The sequence below is a fragment of the Megalopta genalis genome, chromosome 19, assembly GCF_051020955.1.
Source record: "Megalopta genalis isolate 19385.01 chromosome 19, iyMegGena1_principal, whole genome shotgun sequence".
Taxonomy (NCBI): Eukaryota; Metazoa; Arthropoda; class Insecta; order Hymenoptera; family Halictidae; genus Megalopta; species Megalopta genalis.
In genome coordinates this window covers 3,074,497-3,091,699 of record NC_135031.1, presented here as the reverse complement: position 1 = coordinate 3,091,699, position 17,203 = coordinate 3,074,497, and the positions used below count along the sequence as shown (strand labels likewise).

At 46.3% G+C, this 17,203-nt stretch overlaps 1 protein-coding gene across 7 annotated transcripts in view; it reads left to right on the top strand.

Annotated features, from left to right (window-relative positions):
• The window catches only part of LOC143260755 (latrophilin Cirl), a 676,923-nt gene that overhangs the window by 652,492 nt on the left and 7,228 nt on the right, over nucleotides 1-17,203 (top strand). For 3 of the 7 annotated variants that reach the window (XM_076527309.1, XM_076527308.1, XM_076527310.1), the window contains 9 exons: nucleotides 1,598-2,009; nucleotides 2,133-2,358; nucleotides 2,566-2,731; nucleotides 2,810-3,024; nucleotides 3,692-3,795; nucleotides 4,862-4,906; nucleotides 6,571-6,739; nucleotides 7,735-7,956; nucleotides 16,400-16,597. In XM_076527309.1, coding sequence (XP_076383424.1) covers nucleotides 1,598-2,009; nucleotides 2,133-2,358; nucleotides 2,566-2,731; nucleotides 2,810-3,024; nucleotides 3,692-3,795; nucleotides 4,862-4,906; nucleotides 6,571-6,739; nucleotides 7,735-7,956; nucleotides 16,400-16,597 — 1,757 coding nt within the window. Of the gene's footprint in view, nucleotides 1-1,597; nucleotides 2,010-2,132; nucleotides 2,359-2,565; nucleotides 2,732-2,809; nucleotides 3,025-3,691; nucleotides 3,796-4,861; nucleotides 4,907-6,570; nucleotides 6,740-7,734; nucleotides 8,138-16,399; nucleotides 16,598-17,203 lie in introns of all 7 variants that reach the window. The other 4 variants (XM_076527311.1, XM_076527312.1, XM_076527314.1 and 1 more) reach the window with 4 other exon arrangements.

Genomic DNA, 17,203 nt, shown 5'->3' with positions numbered 1-17,203 from the left:
ATTAACCCGGCGCAATTATTCATCGGAACTAATACCGAGCCGCGCAGCTCGTCTCGGGCAGCTATCTGCTCGGTGTCCAGTTTATCATCCGTGTTAGATCACCTGTTAAAAGAGAAGTATACGTAGCGGAGTTGCGGGTTCGCGTCGGACTCGCCCCGGCACAATGGACATGCGAGTGCCGTAGGTCCGACTTCAGCATTGGGTCGCATAAATCTAGATCTCTTATCTGGGGAATGCGACGCTAGTAATATCCGGCGCAGATAAAACAAAGATCCAAACCCCGCCGTAATTCTCTGGTACCTTCCTGGATAATGTTGTAACCCGAGCTTTACCTCTGCCGTCCAGCATTATCACAACAAAACCCCGGAGGAAAATTACGAGCAATTTGATTTACTTCCCGGAAGTAAGGTGGCCGCGGCAGCGTCGCGATCGAGCCTGGAGGGGATTTATACGCCGCGGTCGAATCAAGTAGCACCGGCATTAGATCCGCGCGTGATAAATAACGTAACAGTAAAGGGCAAAAAGAGAGGAGATGGGTTTGATGAGCGACAGCCGGCCGGATGCCGTGTAACATAATATTCCCTGCGCCGTGGCCGTGTGCTCTTTCTTCCGCGCCGCGCCTGTAGAAAACTCGTTGCCATCATCGCGTGCCTCGAATTTTTCTCGTCACTGGCGCCGTCACGTTTATGACTGATCGAACGGCACACACGACGCCTTCGGAAAGAAAAGAAAAGAAAAAAATAAGAAAATCGCTCCGCACGTGCGGTTAGTTTTATTGTTCGGGAAGGGAGAACGACGAGTGCATCGCGCAGAGACTTTATAATCCCTGTCATGGCGAACGTCGCGGAAGAATGGCGATCAGAATCCGCGGACGCTGTCGTTCCTTCCGACGCATCGCGGCCCGACGACTGTATTAAAATAATTTGTTCGATCCTAAAATCAAGACTGCAACACGGTTTATTCCCTGCTCTTCGACGGTAAAACGTACGCGCCACGCCATCAGTATCCCGCCGAACGACTGTTTCTTGAACCTCGATTGTTTATTGAGCAGAGGACAGTGAAACCTTTCGATTCCATCGAGTTGAAAATAAAATGGGAATCGTATTTGTTAGACGAATGATGAGATAGTTCCGCGTCTCTCATTATTCGTTAGATAATAAGCACTGCAGCCGAAATGTACGTGAAATAATTTAGCTCGTAAACTCTTATGATTAAGGTGTGTATGTTGATAAAAACGATAAATTTCCTGGCTCGGTAAACAAAGAAAACAGTTCGCTGCATTACCTATCCCATTAAGTTGAAGATAAAAAATAAAGATCACGTTCAATTTTGTTAATAGAAGTCTATTACCAGCAGCTCTAATGACTCTGCTGTATCCGAAAGTATCTTAATCATATCCTCTTAGGTGGTAATTTCCAACGAAATAATAAGATCATATAATTGAAGACAATTCAGTTGAACGAGATTGCGTGAAACCAGAAAATGTGCAGACTTTCCGTTTAGAACTGGAATTTCCGCTTTACATTTTTACGGAGCTTCGGAATCAGAGGAGATAATAGTGGGACAGAAATCACAGATTGATCCTATTGTTGAATAGTGATGGAGGTGCGCGTGCTGGATGCCAGGAACATCGGCGACGAATTGGAAGTGTTTCCGACGGAGGCAGCCCAGCAGAGGTGGACAGCGTCAAACGATCGAGTGGAGCTGACCAGGGGCGCTTTGCTGGAGAACAGCGCGGGTGGCATTGTCCGGTTGGTCTTCATGGCCTTTGACAGACTCGAGGAGATCTTGCAGCCGCAAGCCGAGGTATCGTCGCTGGTGATGAACGAGGACCAGCAACCGCTGCCGAAAAGGAACACGACCAGGCTTCTCAACAGCAAAGTGATCTCCGCGTCTTTGGGCAAAGGGAGGCACATACAGCTCAGCGAGCCGGTTAGGGTCTATTTCAAGCATTTGTCCATTGAGAACGTCACCAATCCGACTTGCGTCTTCTGGGACTACATTCTCAGGTAATCTCCGAGCTATCGAGACGATCCTCCGGAACTATTTCCGAGTTATTTGCCGGCAAATGCTTTTACACAGGCTGATCTACCGTTTCTCGAGCTTCCACTGAATTACTTATCATTTTTCAGCGCTTGGTCGGAGGAGGGCTGTCAAATACGCAAAACCAACGAGACGCACACTGTCTGCGAGTGCAACCACCTGACGAACTTCGCCGTTCTCATGGACGTTCACGCGATAAGGCTCGACATCGCTCATCAGGTCGCCTTGCAGATCATCACTTACATCGGCTGCATCATCTCTGTTGTTTGCCTGGTCCTCGCTATTCTGACTTTCCAATTATTTCGCGGACTGAAGGTAACCATCAACAACTATCGAACCTTTGCACTCGAATATGGCGGATATTAAGCTATTATATATAATACATTTCTGAGAATACTTCGAGTTGACTCCTTAAACATTTAATGTTTAAATAACAAATTATAATAGCATTGCATATGAACATAGTCTAACATAGAAGAGAAAATGAACCCTCGTCAAATGTGGTTTTTGTGTTGTTTGCAGTCCGACAGAACGACCATCCACAAGAACCTCTGCGTGTGCTTGCTGATCGCGGAAATTTTATTCGTTTGCGGAATCGGCCAAACGAATCAGAGAATTATCTGCGGTATCGTTGCCGGATTGCTACATTTCTTCTTCCTGTGCGCATTCGCCTGGATGTTCCTCGAAGGTAGTGCTAGATCTCCGCGGCAAATCATTTTCTCGGCGAAGACGAACGATTGACTGACATGTATCCCACTTTCACCAGGATTCCAATTATACGTGATGCTGATCGAGGTCTTCGAGGCGGAAAAATCGAGACTCCGCTGGTACTATCTGGTCGCCTACGGTGCTCCGTTGCTCGTCGTGGCTATTTCTTGTATAATCGATCCTCTCAGCTACGGGACCGATCGGTACTGCTGGCTGCGAGCGGATAACTACTTCATCTTCAGCTTCGTTGGGCCTGTGATACTCGTTATATTGGTAAGTATCTGCAGCAATTATCCGAGCCTGGTCTGCTTTCTCTGCGCAACGTGTCTTTAAATATATTGCTCGAAATAAATCCAACTTCCCTTCGAGAATTATAAATAGTCCGCGGGGTTGGTTAACGGTGACGCGCACGGTTCAAACCTCGCTCGAACATGTTTAAACATTCGCAAAGCTGTGAAAAAGATACGTCATTGCATTTGGAAGGATCTCGACTTGTTTCTGCAGAAGAATCCTTCGCGATGTGATGGCACTTTGAAATCGCGCATTTTTTATTTGTATTCCCAAGTCTTGTTTTATTTTCACGTAACGTTCTATCGATTCACACCACTCCGTTGGAACGAAGGATTTTCTCCATTGTGATTTTGCGTTTCCGCGATTATTTTTCTATGCAAATTTTATGCCGACGTTAGCAGACAAGCTTCTGCGCTAAATTTCTTTCCGGGCAGTCGCGAAAATTCGGTTAAATTTCTCGAGAATCAAACGGGGTGGACAATTACTGATTGTCGGAATTTAATCGTGCGAGGTCTGACATCGATTAGCGGCAGATAGGAGCACGTGGCGCCTCGATTATTCCGAGCAATATCACAGCGCATTGCAGTTGGAAGCGGCTGGCTCGTTAGCGCCGAGAATAGTTGTTAATATTCCGACGTTGTCTTATCAGGCGAACTTGGTATTCCTGTCGATGGCGATTTACATGATGTGCCGGCACGCGAACACGACAGTCGCGATGAAGAGCAAGGAGCACTCCCGACTGGCCAGTGCAAGGTAAGCCGAGCAACTCCGAGTGGCTCGTCGTAAATCCGTAACAGCGAATCTGTATATATGTATATACATATATTCTATATCTATATATATATACATATATTTATATAAAGTGATCGATCAGAGTCCGTCCGTAAACACGTTCGAGATATGATATCCTCTCGTCGAGTAGATAAACGAAGTGTTTGTTTGGTGCTTTCGGTTCACGTTCGCAAGCTTTACTTGCTTAAAGAGATCTTCCCCGAAAAGTGGATCTTTACTGTCACGCATCATTTTGGCGGCCATGCTGAGTTTTTTCGTTTCCTTTTTGTCTCTGTTGAGTACCTGTGTTGGAATGACCGCAGATTTCGTTCGTTCGACACACCACTTGTATTGCTGTAAATCTCATAGGTATTTGATCGCGATACGTATGTACATATATCTGTATACACCCACGCGCGTATATATATATACGTGCGCGCGCGCGTGTGTCTGTGTGTACATATGCATGTATATCGATGATTCTCGACGACACCCGTTGATCCGCGATCAATCGATCAAACGCCGCGACAAAACGAACAAGCAGACGACGATTCGCGCCCTCAAGCGAACGAAGCTACGTCGAATCGAGGAGATACAGTAATTACGACACGGTATATTAACTTGGTCAATCTCCGTGCTGAAAATATCGGTGATGGTAGTTCAATTTTCTCTTGCACGCTCGACTCGAATTATTAACGAGGCTGCTTCTTCGTCCCCGCGTTTCATCGGCGCGTTTGCTATCGAATTTCTCTCTTAAACGACGATGCACTTAGAAACTGCACGCCGCTGGTAGTAATACGAATCGAGTGTTGCATCATAGCGAACAGATAAGTCTCATGTTGTTGTTGTTGTTGTTGTTTGTTTTTGTTTTTTTTTTTAAAGAGGAAAAAAAGAGAAAGAAAGAAAAGAAAAGAAAAATAATCATTTAATTAATGGTGCCGGAACAATCACCTAACGTTGCTGTCTTGTTTCATTTTTGTATTAAATCTTCTACCCACTTCTGTCTACACTGTTCTACATTCTTCTGCATGGCGTGGTTGGTTGGTAGTGGAAAGGAAGAGAATGCTCTTCCCAACAAATTGCAAGCGCACTTGTAAGATATTTACCATTATTTATTATTACTCACCTTTCATTCATCATTAATCGTCATTAACTGAAACACATACGCGCACGCGCGCGCACAAACAAACACACACACACACACACATAATCTCACGCGTGTACACGACACTTTTATGCCCGCGATTTTCTCATCCTGTTTCTTTCGTTCGTATGCAAACAGCCAGACACGCACACACGCCAATTGTCACTGTGTACCTATATTCTTTTTTTGTTTCTTTGTGTTTTGTCGTTCGAGCTAACGATCGTTTTCTCGATTTGTACACTGTGAATGTAGAATGTAGATAGTAGCAGTCTCGTCGTGACGAACACACGCAGAATCGTTGAACGATTACCGGATCGATCGTGCTACTCACTGGAATCGCAATTATCGTTTCCCACCTGTGCTCTATCCACCCCCGCGGTCTGTGTGTATGTGTATGAGAACGTGCCTGAGCCGAGTAACATTGCAATTACCGTTGCTTTGCTGGGTGCGGAGGTGTCTTCGTGGTAACGCTTGACAGAGAGGACACACAACGGCGCCGTCCGATCGATAGATTATTCGCCCGCTCCTTGGTTACGCGTCACGCCGTTTGCCTTTCCTCTGAGTACACACGACGATTCGATCGCATGCCGTAATTTATCCTTAGTTTCGGGTGTAACACGCCTGATTTCAGAGTAGTTAGAGTACGCGAGATTAGACGTAAGAACACCTATGCCTCCCGTTACGTTCCCCGTGCTCCCAGATCGCGATCGTTTTCTTCGAAACGAAACCCTCCCCCCGCCACACTCCCTAGTCGAACGTGCCAAAAAAAAAAGAAAAGAAAAGAACAAAGAAAAGGATCAAAGGAAAGCGAGAAACGATTTCCTGACGAAACCGAAAAGAAATACGGTAACGAAAGAGAACGTGTGTGCGATGCTTACAGGACTCCGACCGCTTCCAGTGTCACAACCGAGGGAGACATTAACGATGCTAATGTCTTCGGTGGGAACGTGCCCGCCGACACACCGGCACACGTGTAAAAACGAACGACATTAGCACACGTTAGCGTCTCTCGCAGCTCGGTCGAAGCGTTGCGTGCACTTCGGTGCATAACACCGTTCTGATAATCTTCCGTGTTCTCGCCGCTCCATTTCGATAAGGAACGTGACAAACGTAGCATTGGAATTATTAGAATTAAAGTCACACCGTCATCGATCATTCGGCACGTTAGCCCCGACGCCACGTGACTCGCGGATTCCATTCCTGCGACCCCTTCTACCCATTTTTCGTTCTACTCGGCCGCCGTTTGCGAAAACTGCTCGATCGTGGTCGCCGCTTCGCGAAGAATCGTTGTGCACATTCAAAGCGACCGATAATATTCTACGAACTTCGGACGAATATAACGAAAGTGTTCGCAATATTTTGTATGTCCGCGTATCACCGTGATGAACGGATCGGAACGGTTTCCCGATCGATACCGAGATTGCCTGAAAATGTTCTGTTTGCGATCGAGCGAACGGTCGATTCGTTTGGCCGAACAGTTTTTGCAAGTGACGGCAACTCATTCGGTCCACGGACATTCACGTTTCATTCACGCTCCTTTAAGCATCGCCGCAGAAACGACCCCGCGGTAACGTGATTTCAGTGTGACTAATTGATGTTTATTCTCGAACCAGGGCATGGCTGAGAGGTGCGATCGTCCTGGTTTTTCTGCTGGGACTCACCTGGACGTTCGGGCTGCTCTACTTGAACCAAGAGTCCGTCGTGATGGCGTACATCTTCACCATATTGAATAGTCTGCAGGGGCTGTTTATCTTTGTGTTCCATTGCGTTCAGAACGAGAAGGTAAGGGAATACGTCGGGGTCCAAACATCAACCTTACTTTAAATTGAACCGTGACACCGCGGAATCGTCGTATCTCTCTTTCTCTCTCTCTTGTCACGCCGCGCGTCCATTCGAGTCGAGCAAACCGTGAATCATTCTTTTCGAAGCGGATACATGTGAACCGGATACAATTACGCACACCGAAAACGAATAAAATACTACTATCGCATGTAAATCCCGCGAACGTCTTGTACCGTGTTCTCCGTGATAATTCGAATCAGGACTGCAGGAAGCGTGTAGACGATCACGACCGGAGAACAGTCGGATGCTTTTTATATAAAGATTGTAAAACTGTTTCTATCGTAAGCATTATGGTACGTTAATAATCACGCGGCAAGCATCTTGTAACATAAGAATTCGATGCACTGTGTATCAAGAGCGGATTCTTCATATTATTATAAGTAGCAGATAATTCATAGGTAAGAGGATCACTCTCGAGCAGGGATCATATGTTACCATCTCGTATGAACGATATCTCGGCGAATGCCGAATACCTGATGACAACAGAATGATGTCTCGAATAAAGTGCTGTGGCAATCCAACCTATCACCCACATTTATTCGAACGATAATCAATCCGGGATCCCATACGATTTTCATTTGCAGTTCGTCGATCCTGTTTCGTTGCCTTTTATCATACCGAGGACCATTATCGTTTTGGTTGCCACCGCCAGTATGCACCGCTCTTTTTCTGATTTCTCTGTATAAACTCCGCACAGAAGCTTCATACGAACCGTCTCTTTACGTTCCGAACTTGTGTGTGTGTGTGTCTGTATATATTTTTTTTTTCGTTTTTGATTTCTCTCATCTCAGACTCAGAGATAACGAAGCAAAAAAAGAAAAAAGAAAAAAAAGAAAAAAGATAAAGAGAAAAATACAGTTCGTCGCACTTGCCTTGGTTCTTTGCGCACCGTTAAATAGTTTCGTTCGGGGGGTGGGTCTGTTTCTCAATTGCAGGTGAGAAAGGAGTACAGGAAGTTCGTGCGCCGGCATTCGTGGCTGCCGAAGTGCCTGAGGTGCTCGAAGACGGTCACCGGAAGCTCCGGCGGCTCTTCCGGGACCAGCGGCGGCGCGGGAGGGGCGAACGGCGGCAAGGACTTCGTCTCGCACAACACCTCGTCGAACCCGTCGGCGCCGACGACCGACAGCTCCGGACTGTCGCCGCACACCGCCTCCAATGTGGGTACAACACCGACCACGTCACCGCCGAACAATCACAACAACCTGACCGCCGCCTGTAACAATACGAATCTTTCGATAAACGTGAACCTGAACAATTTGTCGCTGAGGTCGCCGGTCGGGGCACACCAGATGCACATGATGGCACCTAGCAACCACAATAGGCATCCCGCCCAGCAAGGTATCCGATAGCCGCTTCTACACCAAACCGAGAAACGAGTTTCCTCTTTGAACTGTCCTCGAGACAGCCGTTTGTCTTCTTCTGCGCGCGTATGGGACGAGTAACCGAGCACACCGAACGGGATACCGTTTTACCGAATTACTGAAATAGGTCTCTCTCTCTCTCTCTCTCTCTCGCTCTTTGTCTCTCTCGCACACACACATTCACATACACATATATATATACACATACACCACCTATGGCTGACTAGCTCTCCTCCTCTCGCAAAGCTCTCTGCGTATTAATCTTTTCTCCCTCCACCAGAACACCTCTCGTTCTCTACTATCGCTTCTTTCTGCCGGTAACGCAACTATGATTAATGGTACTGGAATTAATAACGCACGCCCTTTCCCGCCGCTCTCTGTTGCTGGTTCCGAGAACCCGGACCTGCCTCTCCAGTTGATATCTCGCCGTCTAGGTTCTTGCACCTTTATCGGGGCGAATTCCTCCATCCGCGACCCGTGTTTTCTCATTCTCCGCGCGATCATCGTCCTCGAGATCGAGAGGAATGGTTGCTTCCTTCCCGACTAATGCAACACCATCGATACGCCGCTACCTCTTTCTCTAAATTCGATCTTGCTGAATCCGCAACAGTCGCACTCCCCGTTCGAACAGGTTCGCACGGGCGGACGAGTTCTCCGGATTCGAATGGAATCCACGTAGAAACCGCAGCAGGGTTCCGTTCACGCCCCCGCGCGCCTAGTTAAACGTTCTAACCCTCTTCTCGCCGGAGCTATGCTAATTCGAGCGCGCCGCCCTTCGTCTTCGGGGCCCGCCGCTCTCCTTTCATCTTCCTGGTTCTTCGTCTTTTTTCTTTTTGATAATTGTGTTACCCCAAGTCTGTTGCAGGATAAATTGCGATGTGGGTGTCTTCGACCCTTCTAGTCGAGGGAGGTTCGTTTCGAATCGCCGTGCGTAACGCTCGAAATGTGGCGCGTGCCAGAAACACTTTTTTAACGTCACCGGGAATCGCTTCGCCGCCTCGGAGCGCGCTGCCTCTGGAGCGGGACGAGCTAAAAAGGCATTTAACGAACCGTTCCACACTTTCGACCCTATCGCGCGTTCGTTGCGAAGAGAATTTAAAAAGACGTAGAGAGTGAGACAGACAGAGAGGGTTGGGGAAGCCCGGGTGACAGGGGAGAGAGAAAGAGAGGGAAAGAGAGACACAAAGAGAGAGAGAAACACACGGAGGGAGAGAGGGAAAGAGAGAGAGAGAGAGAGAGAGAACGGGGTCCGCTGTATGGAGTTGGACGAGCGGGAACGGGGCAAAAAGAGAGGAGAAATTATCAAACGTGCTCGTACCGCGGTTTTGTGTATGATAAAACATCGATGCAACTGTTGCAGATGAAACGATAAGTACGCGCCGCGTTCTGTTTCCCGTGAAAATTTATTGCCAATTGTTGGCCGATTCTATCGGATTTAGAGATTACTAGACCCGGGCCGCGCGCAACGAGTGGAAATGACGGATCACGGCGAATGACAATTATAGAGTTTGCTCATTTTTCGCCCGTGGATTTGGCGCGCTGATAAATTCGCCGATTTGGGGGGGGGGGCACATTTCGATCCGCAAAATTAGTTGAAATTTTTCATTTTCTCTCAGTCTCTCTCTGCTCCTTTTGTTCTGCCCGATCGTTTACACCTCGAGAAATGACTCTGACGAAATGATACGATTCGACGTGGTAAGCACTCGGTAAACGAGTATCGAACGAACTATTACCAAGCACGTTCTCTCGCTCGTCTCTGCGCACCTGTACACACGCGAACGTACTATTTGCAAGACCTCCTACTAACAAATGGTGATTTTCGTGCTTCTTATCTGGCTCTGGGTTTGGTGTAACGCGGTTGCTGGCTACTTTTGTACCCTCTTCCCCCACTTCCGTCGTCCCCTAGCACCGAAATACTTTGATTCCAGTGTCCGTGGTGGGCCGCGCGCGCGCGCGTGCTCTCGCCATTTATTTCAGATGTTCCGGATCGTTAATGAACCGCTTCTCTACGCCGTGGCACACACGCACGAGAGACGTAACGAATCTGTAACATCGGTGATTTACAATCGGCTGCGCAGCTGCGCCTCCGACGGCTTCTGCCCGCGACACTTTCACCCTTTCCGATCGCCGGCCGCACTTGCGAGCTACGATCGCAACACGAATCTCCATTAAACCGAGGGCGCTGCTCTCTAAATCTGGAAAAGCGATCGCCGATATAAATGATTTTTTTTTATGGAATAATCGAAAGCGTGCCGGAAGGTTTCCAATTTAAACCTTTTGTGTACAACCAAAATGTGAACAGTATTTCGAGCTTAGTTCTTTAAAATATTTTATGTAAATTTTTGTTCGTGAAACGTTGATCGACGTAAAAGTGTAGAGAGCATCGGGATCCGGTCTGGTTTCGCGATATTTCGTCAAGAATCGCTGGAAATTACTAAAGAAAAATAGAGATGAATACAGTAAATTCTCCTTAATTGACGCTCAGCTTGGAAAGGAAAATTGAAAATTTGGGAAGAGGAGATACGATTATCCGAACCTTACGGCTCGTTTTTATAGTTACTGATTGTCAATAACCATAAAAGCGGGCCAAAATTGTCCATTTTTGTGTACAATCTGAGTGTCAATTAAGGAGAATTTACTGTATCTGGGCACCCGATTGTACACACAAGCGTTAAACATCAAATCATCATAGTGCCATACAACTTTCGAGTCACGCTTTCATTTGCATTTTTGAAATGTCGTTTCTTAAATAATTATCAAGATTTACAGTCTTCTGAGCATATTTTTTCTTGGACAAGTATAAGTTGGATCATGTAGTCATTCATTCGAGAATCGACATATATCACACGAAAGAATCAATTCGTATCGCAAAATATTCATTCTAATAGAGAGTCGATGCTAGTTATGTTTATTTATGAAACTTTATATATGAAACTTTATTTATATATGAAACTTTCCTAGGGAACACGTGAAATCGAGCGATACACAAATTACTCTACACGAGGTGAAGAAAAAAACCACTCTTTCAGATTTAGAGAGCAAGCAGCGATGTGACTACGAATCAAATAGATGAGCAAACATTTGAAGAATAATTTGCTGGAAGAACAAGATTCGAAAAACATGTCCTTTATAATTGCAAAGTTTACTCTAATTAAAAAGTACCGTAAATTCTACTTAATTGACGCTCGTACTATACACAAAAATGAACGATTTGGAAAGAAGTGATACGATTATTCGAGCCTTGCGGCTCGTTTTTATAGTTACCGATTGTCAACAACTATAAAAACAAGTCGCAAGACTCGAACAATCGTATCTCCTCTTCCCGAATTGTCCATTTTCGTGCAAAACCTGAGCGTCAGTTAGGGAGAATTTACTGTGATCTCAACAGAATATACAGGGTGTTGTATACATAGTAGCACAAAGACTGATTCTACAAGTGACGAAGTAACAACAAAACAAGCGAAATAATATTTTGTTGTTCGAATCCTGTGCGCTGTGCTTCGAAGAAAGTAGAACTGGCGAGCAACGATCAGGCAGCTTGTTTTACTCATCGAACAGTAGTCATTTTCTCGAACAAAATGTTATTTCTTGTTTCTAATTTTTCCTGTAGAATCCTACAGGGTGCATCGACTATGCGATACCACGCATAAATGCACGAAAGTGCCTATATCCTAGATTTGTATTCGAGTCGATCTACTCTTCCACGATCAGGAAGATGAAAAAGATCTACAGGGTAGATCGGCAAGTTGAATTCTCTGCAATTAACATTCCATGAGGAGGATCAGTTTTCGACAGTTCTCGCTGTAAAGTTTTTTCCTGCGGCCGCGGTATCCGTCGCGCATCGAGCAAGAAAAACGGTTTAATGAAACACCAGCAGAGCGTGCTGCGAGGCCTAAACAGGAGAGTTCCTACATTCCAGCCGACAACATCTGCTTCGGCGAGTCGGTCGTGGCTTCCTCGCAAACCTGTTCGTCGCTTATCGAGTCCTTTTTACTCGCGGCACCGATGCGCGAGCCGACTGGCAACGCAATTACTCGGCGAATAAATTTCAACGAATTTCCATGCGCCGTTGAACAGAGGCGCAGACGTTCCGAAAGATTCGTAATGTACGAGCGAGAATGATGTTCCCTCCGACCGGACGCGGGCAGAATTCGACGGGAGCTCGCCCGACATGGAAATCGTTCGAACAAACCCGGCAAACGTGGGGGCGCCTCTTCCGGAGTTCTGCCCGCGCGAGGATACTTTTAAGCCGCGCGCACGGCCGAGCAGTCGTTCGATCGAAGATTCGTACGATGAATCGGTCCAATTCGGCCCCAACTCGCTCGGGAGACCTTGTGACGTTTCTCGTAACCGATCGTCGCTCTTCCATCGAACGGTCCGGTTCGGCTCGCAGCCCGGAAAACGCAGCGTCCCTCTCGGACCACTCACCTGTACAAGACCGGTTACTTAGCGCGAGAAGGCAGCAGAAAAATGTAGACGCGGGAAAAATCCGCGCAGACCAATCCGTCACGTCTCTCTCACACCTCCTCTGCAGCTGACACACACGTGCGCGCACGCACGCACGCACGGCTCCACAATCACTTTTGCTCTCCACACGTATCACACTCGCACGCATACCCACACACAGGCGTACATACGCATACATACACATACATACATACACACACACAGAGGCAGACACGTCTCTCCCCCCTTTTTTTCCTACTTTTTTTCCGACTCTACCCTCTCGCATCGTACGTTTCGCTAATTAACACCTGGTGCGTTTTCGCGCGGCGGGAGGCGCGAAAGGTAGGGTAACACGGATCACCGAAGCCTCTAACGATCTAGCCGGTCCTTCGAGGACCCGCTCCTTTCCATCGATCGTTCGTGCTCGCGCGTTAAAGTCCCCGGGGATTCTACGGGGTGTCCGGCGTAAACGTGCACGGCGCGTTATCGCGGAAAAGTTTCATTAATTAAACGGCCCTTGACCGTCGAACACTACGGTGAATAAGAGTTCATTTTCATAAGGTCGACTTGCAAGACGCCGTCGAGTTTCGATTCTTAAATCGCACTGCCTACCTTTTCTTATTTTTAAATCGAGTAGTATACACCTATTAACACTTTAGTATCGGTTCATAGTTTTTGGAAATTGTAATTCGTGACTTTTCGATGGACACGGCAATTTTGATTGTAAATCACAAAATCACAATCGTTCCTTTAAAAATCATTCTCTAACAGAGAACATTTTTATACCACCTTTGTTGCCGCACGATCGTGCAAATTACGAATACGATTCGTATTCGACCATAAAAAGTAACCATCGATATTATTTTGTTCATATGAAACAAACAAAGAAATTATAGAACATTTGACCGAATGATATAAAAAAATTAGAAAAATAGATTCTGAGATATCAGAAATGTACTTTGCAAAGAAACGATTCCACTGGAAACACAGGTGTGAGATATTCAGTCATGTTTTCTATCATCTTCTATTATAGAACATAGATCGTTCAAAAGCAAGTGCATATTTCGCAGATTATGAATTTAGTCTTGAAAGTACTAAATAATCTTAAAAAGGTTATACAGCTGTATATGAAAAATGAAATTTGACCGTCGTATTTCTGCCAGACACCCTATACAAACGACGGAAGCGAGGGAAACAAACTGCCGACCGGTAACGGCGATATCGTTCCCGACGGCCACGGGCGGGATATTAATTTTATTTAGGTCCCATGCTTCCACAACGATAATCAGCACTGCGGTATTTCCCGTGAAAACGGACGACTCAGTCTCGGCACGGTTTTGTATCGGCAAACGAGCAGCCGGCTCTCTGTCCCAGGGCTCGGGCTAATTCGAAATCAAGACAGAAATTAACAATTACATTCACTACTTTATCATTTTCGCTTTTGTGATTTTACATTCGAGTTGCATTCGGAGTCGAAAAACAAACGTTTATTAAATCAGACCTCGAATATCCGCGTCAGAGACTATCCAATGAATTATTCATGAAAACATTAGCTCGGGAATACGAGATAAAAATAAGAATTTCTTTCGTTCATAAATTTGTCAACGTCGGGCAAAGTAACTCGATAAATTCCCGAAATAATCATTACCGAAATATTTTATTCAAATAATGCCCACGCCTGTTCGGTTCAGCCTCATTAAAAGGGACATCGGAAGAAAACGAAGATGATTACTCGTTCCCTCGCGCTCCCTGTCGCATCGCACCTTGCCCCGCCGTCTCATTACTCGGACAAGCAGCAAAAAAATTGGTAATCACAAACTGCAGTCCGTATCCGGATCAGCAGGACGTCGTCGAACGTCCCGTTTGATAATCCGATCGTATCAATCGTAACGAGAGTCATGACGCCCGAAGACGAGCATCGGAGACGCTCGTTAAGCTCGACAAATTTTAATAATCGTTCGCCAGAGAATCCCACGATACTTTCTCTAGAATCATCGGATAGAGGGAGAGAGTTTCCACGGAGTGGAAGAAATCGCGGCCGACCGGAAGCTCCGATCGTGGACCTCGCGTGACTCGTCTGCGTTCCCTGGGAAAACGGTCTCGGTCGCGCGCTGTTCGTCGACCGGCGTTCGTCGACGGTGTGCGTGTTGACGTCGCGTATCTCAACCGGTTCCGTCGTAGATCCGCCAACTCGTGCACGAGTTAAATCCGCTACGCTTCCGGCGAGCATCACGGCTCCGCGAGATATCGTCGGATTTGCCGGTTCCGTATCTGACGCTTCCGAAGGGCGAACTTCCACTTGGAACTGTGTCGCACGGAATTCAAATGTTTCCTTCCGTTCGATTCAGATAAAAACCGTGTTTTAAGGTGGGGCAGGCTGTTTTGCCGGTTTCAAGAGATTCGAGCAACCCTTTGTTTACTGGTCGACAGCCCCGGGAAGTTTCAAGGGAACGAATTACCGTGATTTAAGGGCTCAGACAACTTCGGTAAACAGTCGCTTAATCCAGCCTTCTAATAATGTCGTGGAACTGATTTATTTATGCGAAACCAACTTCGCCAACTCAAGCACACCCTCGCCGCTGCTTTGTCATTCGCTTCGGGCCTTTAATACTGAAAATCATTTGCCCGATCAAACGCGCCCACTCGAGCGCGAATTAAACTCTTTTCCTGCTGTACCAGAGGACATTAATTCGATGTGATATCACTAGTTCATCGTTTATATTTTCCTAACTTCATCTTCTCGCCGGATTTTTGCGAAATACAGCAGAGACTTCCTTATCCGAACATTCATTTTTGCAAAATTCTGGTATCCAAACGTTCCATGATCTAATCGTTGTATTATTTACATACATTATCGTCTAGTAGAATGTTTTGGTATCAGGATATTATAAAAATAAACCTCCGGACAACAGACCCTCTATTGTACTTCATTGTTTCATCATTTTTTGTAGCCGAAGTTATGTTTTATACCTTTCATCCCCAAGATTCTTTTCGCCCAGAAATTGTCTTAACGCTTTATCTATTGGAATCCCTTTATTATCGCTAAAAAAGCTGCGTTTATTGAGAGTTCAATCGATTATTACATATCTAAACTATAAACTGAATGAAAGTATTGCTTTAATAATTGTACAACCAGAAATCTGAAATGAATCATATTGATTCCCTTGGTAAGTCTAGCGATGACAACAATCCTAGAAGAAAACATTCAACAATATTATGCAGGTTGATTTGTTGCTTAACAGTAACCCTACCGAGCTGGTCAAAATAATCGGTCACACATTTTTTGTTTCAACGTTGCTTGAATGAAAAGGAGTCTTATAAAAAATGATCGAATAAATTCCTTAATCCAAACATACCTTCTAATCAAAATGGAGAGAAGTCCAAGTAAATATATTCATCGTTGCAAAAGAACGCGTGTCGAACACTTTTCACGCTCGGTAGGTTTAGTGCGAATGCAGTTGCTGTTGTTATCGGCATTTCAACTGAAATAATCAGATGAAAATTAGAAATATCTTCAAAGCATTCAGGAATTGTCCGTAGATAAAGTGTTAATCGTTCAGATGATTGATCGTCAGGGTGAAGCTCAAGTGTATACGTGGTGAAGCTCGAGTGTACATGTGATGAAGCTCGAGTTTCGCGGTGCGCTCGCGCGGACGTGGCTTGATTTCTCCGTGGAACACATCGCGAGCGTTCGATCGACACGTACACACCGATTCGCCCCCATTCCTCTTCCACACGACGAGTCAGTAAACGAAGGGTTAAGAGGGAACGGCAAATGGTTCGATTTTTACAGTACCTGGCGTCCGGTCGAAGCTGGGCGATAGTCGATAGGCAACCGGCAGTTACAGTGCCAGATGAATCCTCTCCAACAGAGGCTCACATCGTGGCCACCCTGCCGTACGCCCGTCACGCCTTCTTACCCTCAGCTCCCAATATCCCCAAATCTGCCACTGCCACGTGGGGCCACCTTAACAAAAACCTCATGTGGAAGGTAACTAACTCACCGCAGCTAACGCTCGCTCACACGCTCGCCAGTGTCGTTTTGTCACGATCGAAAACTTTCCTTTTTCTGCTCTACTCTACTATTCTAACTCTGTACTCTCTGCGTTCACCACACGTTCGTTCTTCTGTTTGCGTTCACTGCATGGTGTGCCGTTTTCTTTTTCGTTTCTTTATTTGTTCGTTTACCGTACGTTCTCACTCGTTCTCGTACTTGACCAGCACCTAGAAACACATCTTGCACACTTAGAGAAACACCTCGACCGATACCGATAGAGTCGAAAGAACCGCTTCGGTAAAGCATGGAGGTGTGGGGAAAAAGAAACTGTTCCCAACGTGAATTGTTCGCCCGATACCCCTGTCTCTCGTTCGTCGCCGCGAACGTCCTCGCGAAATTCATCGTCTCGAGAATACGAGAACAATCGTGGCCCCTCCTCCGTTCCGCGATGCTCGCCGATGAAATTCGACGAAGACGTTCGACGGCAGCGGCCCGGAGTCTCCTGCCGCGAACACACGAGACTACAAAACAACAAGTGTTTCCTTTGCCATCGACCGCGTAGTTTTGTGTGTGTGTGTGTGTTTCGTTTCTGTTCAGTAG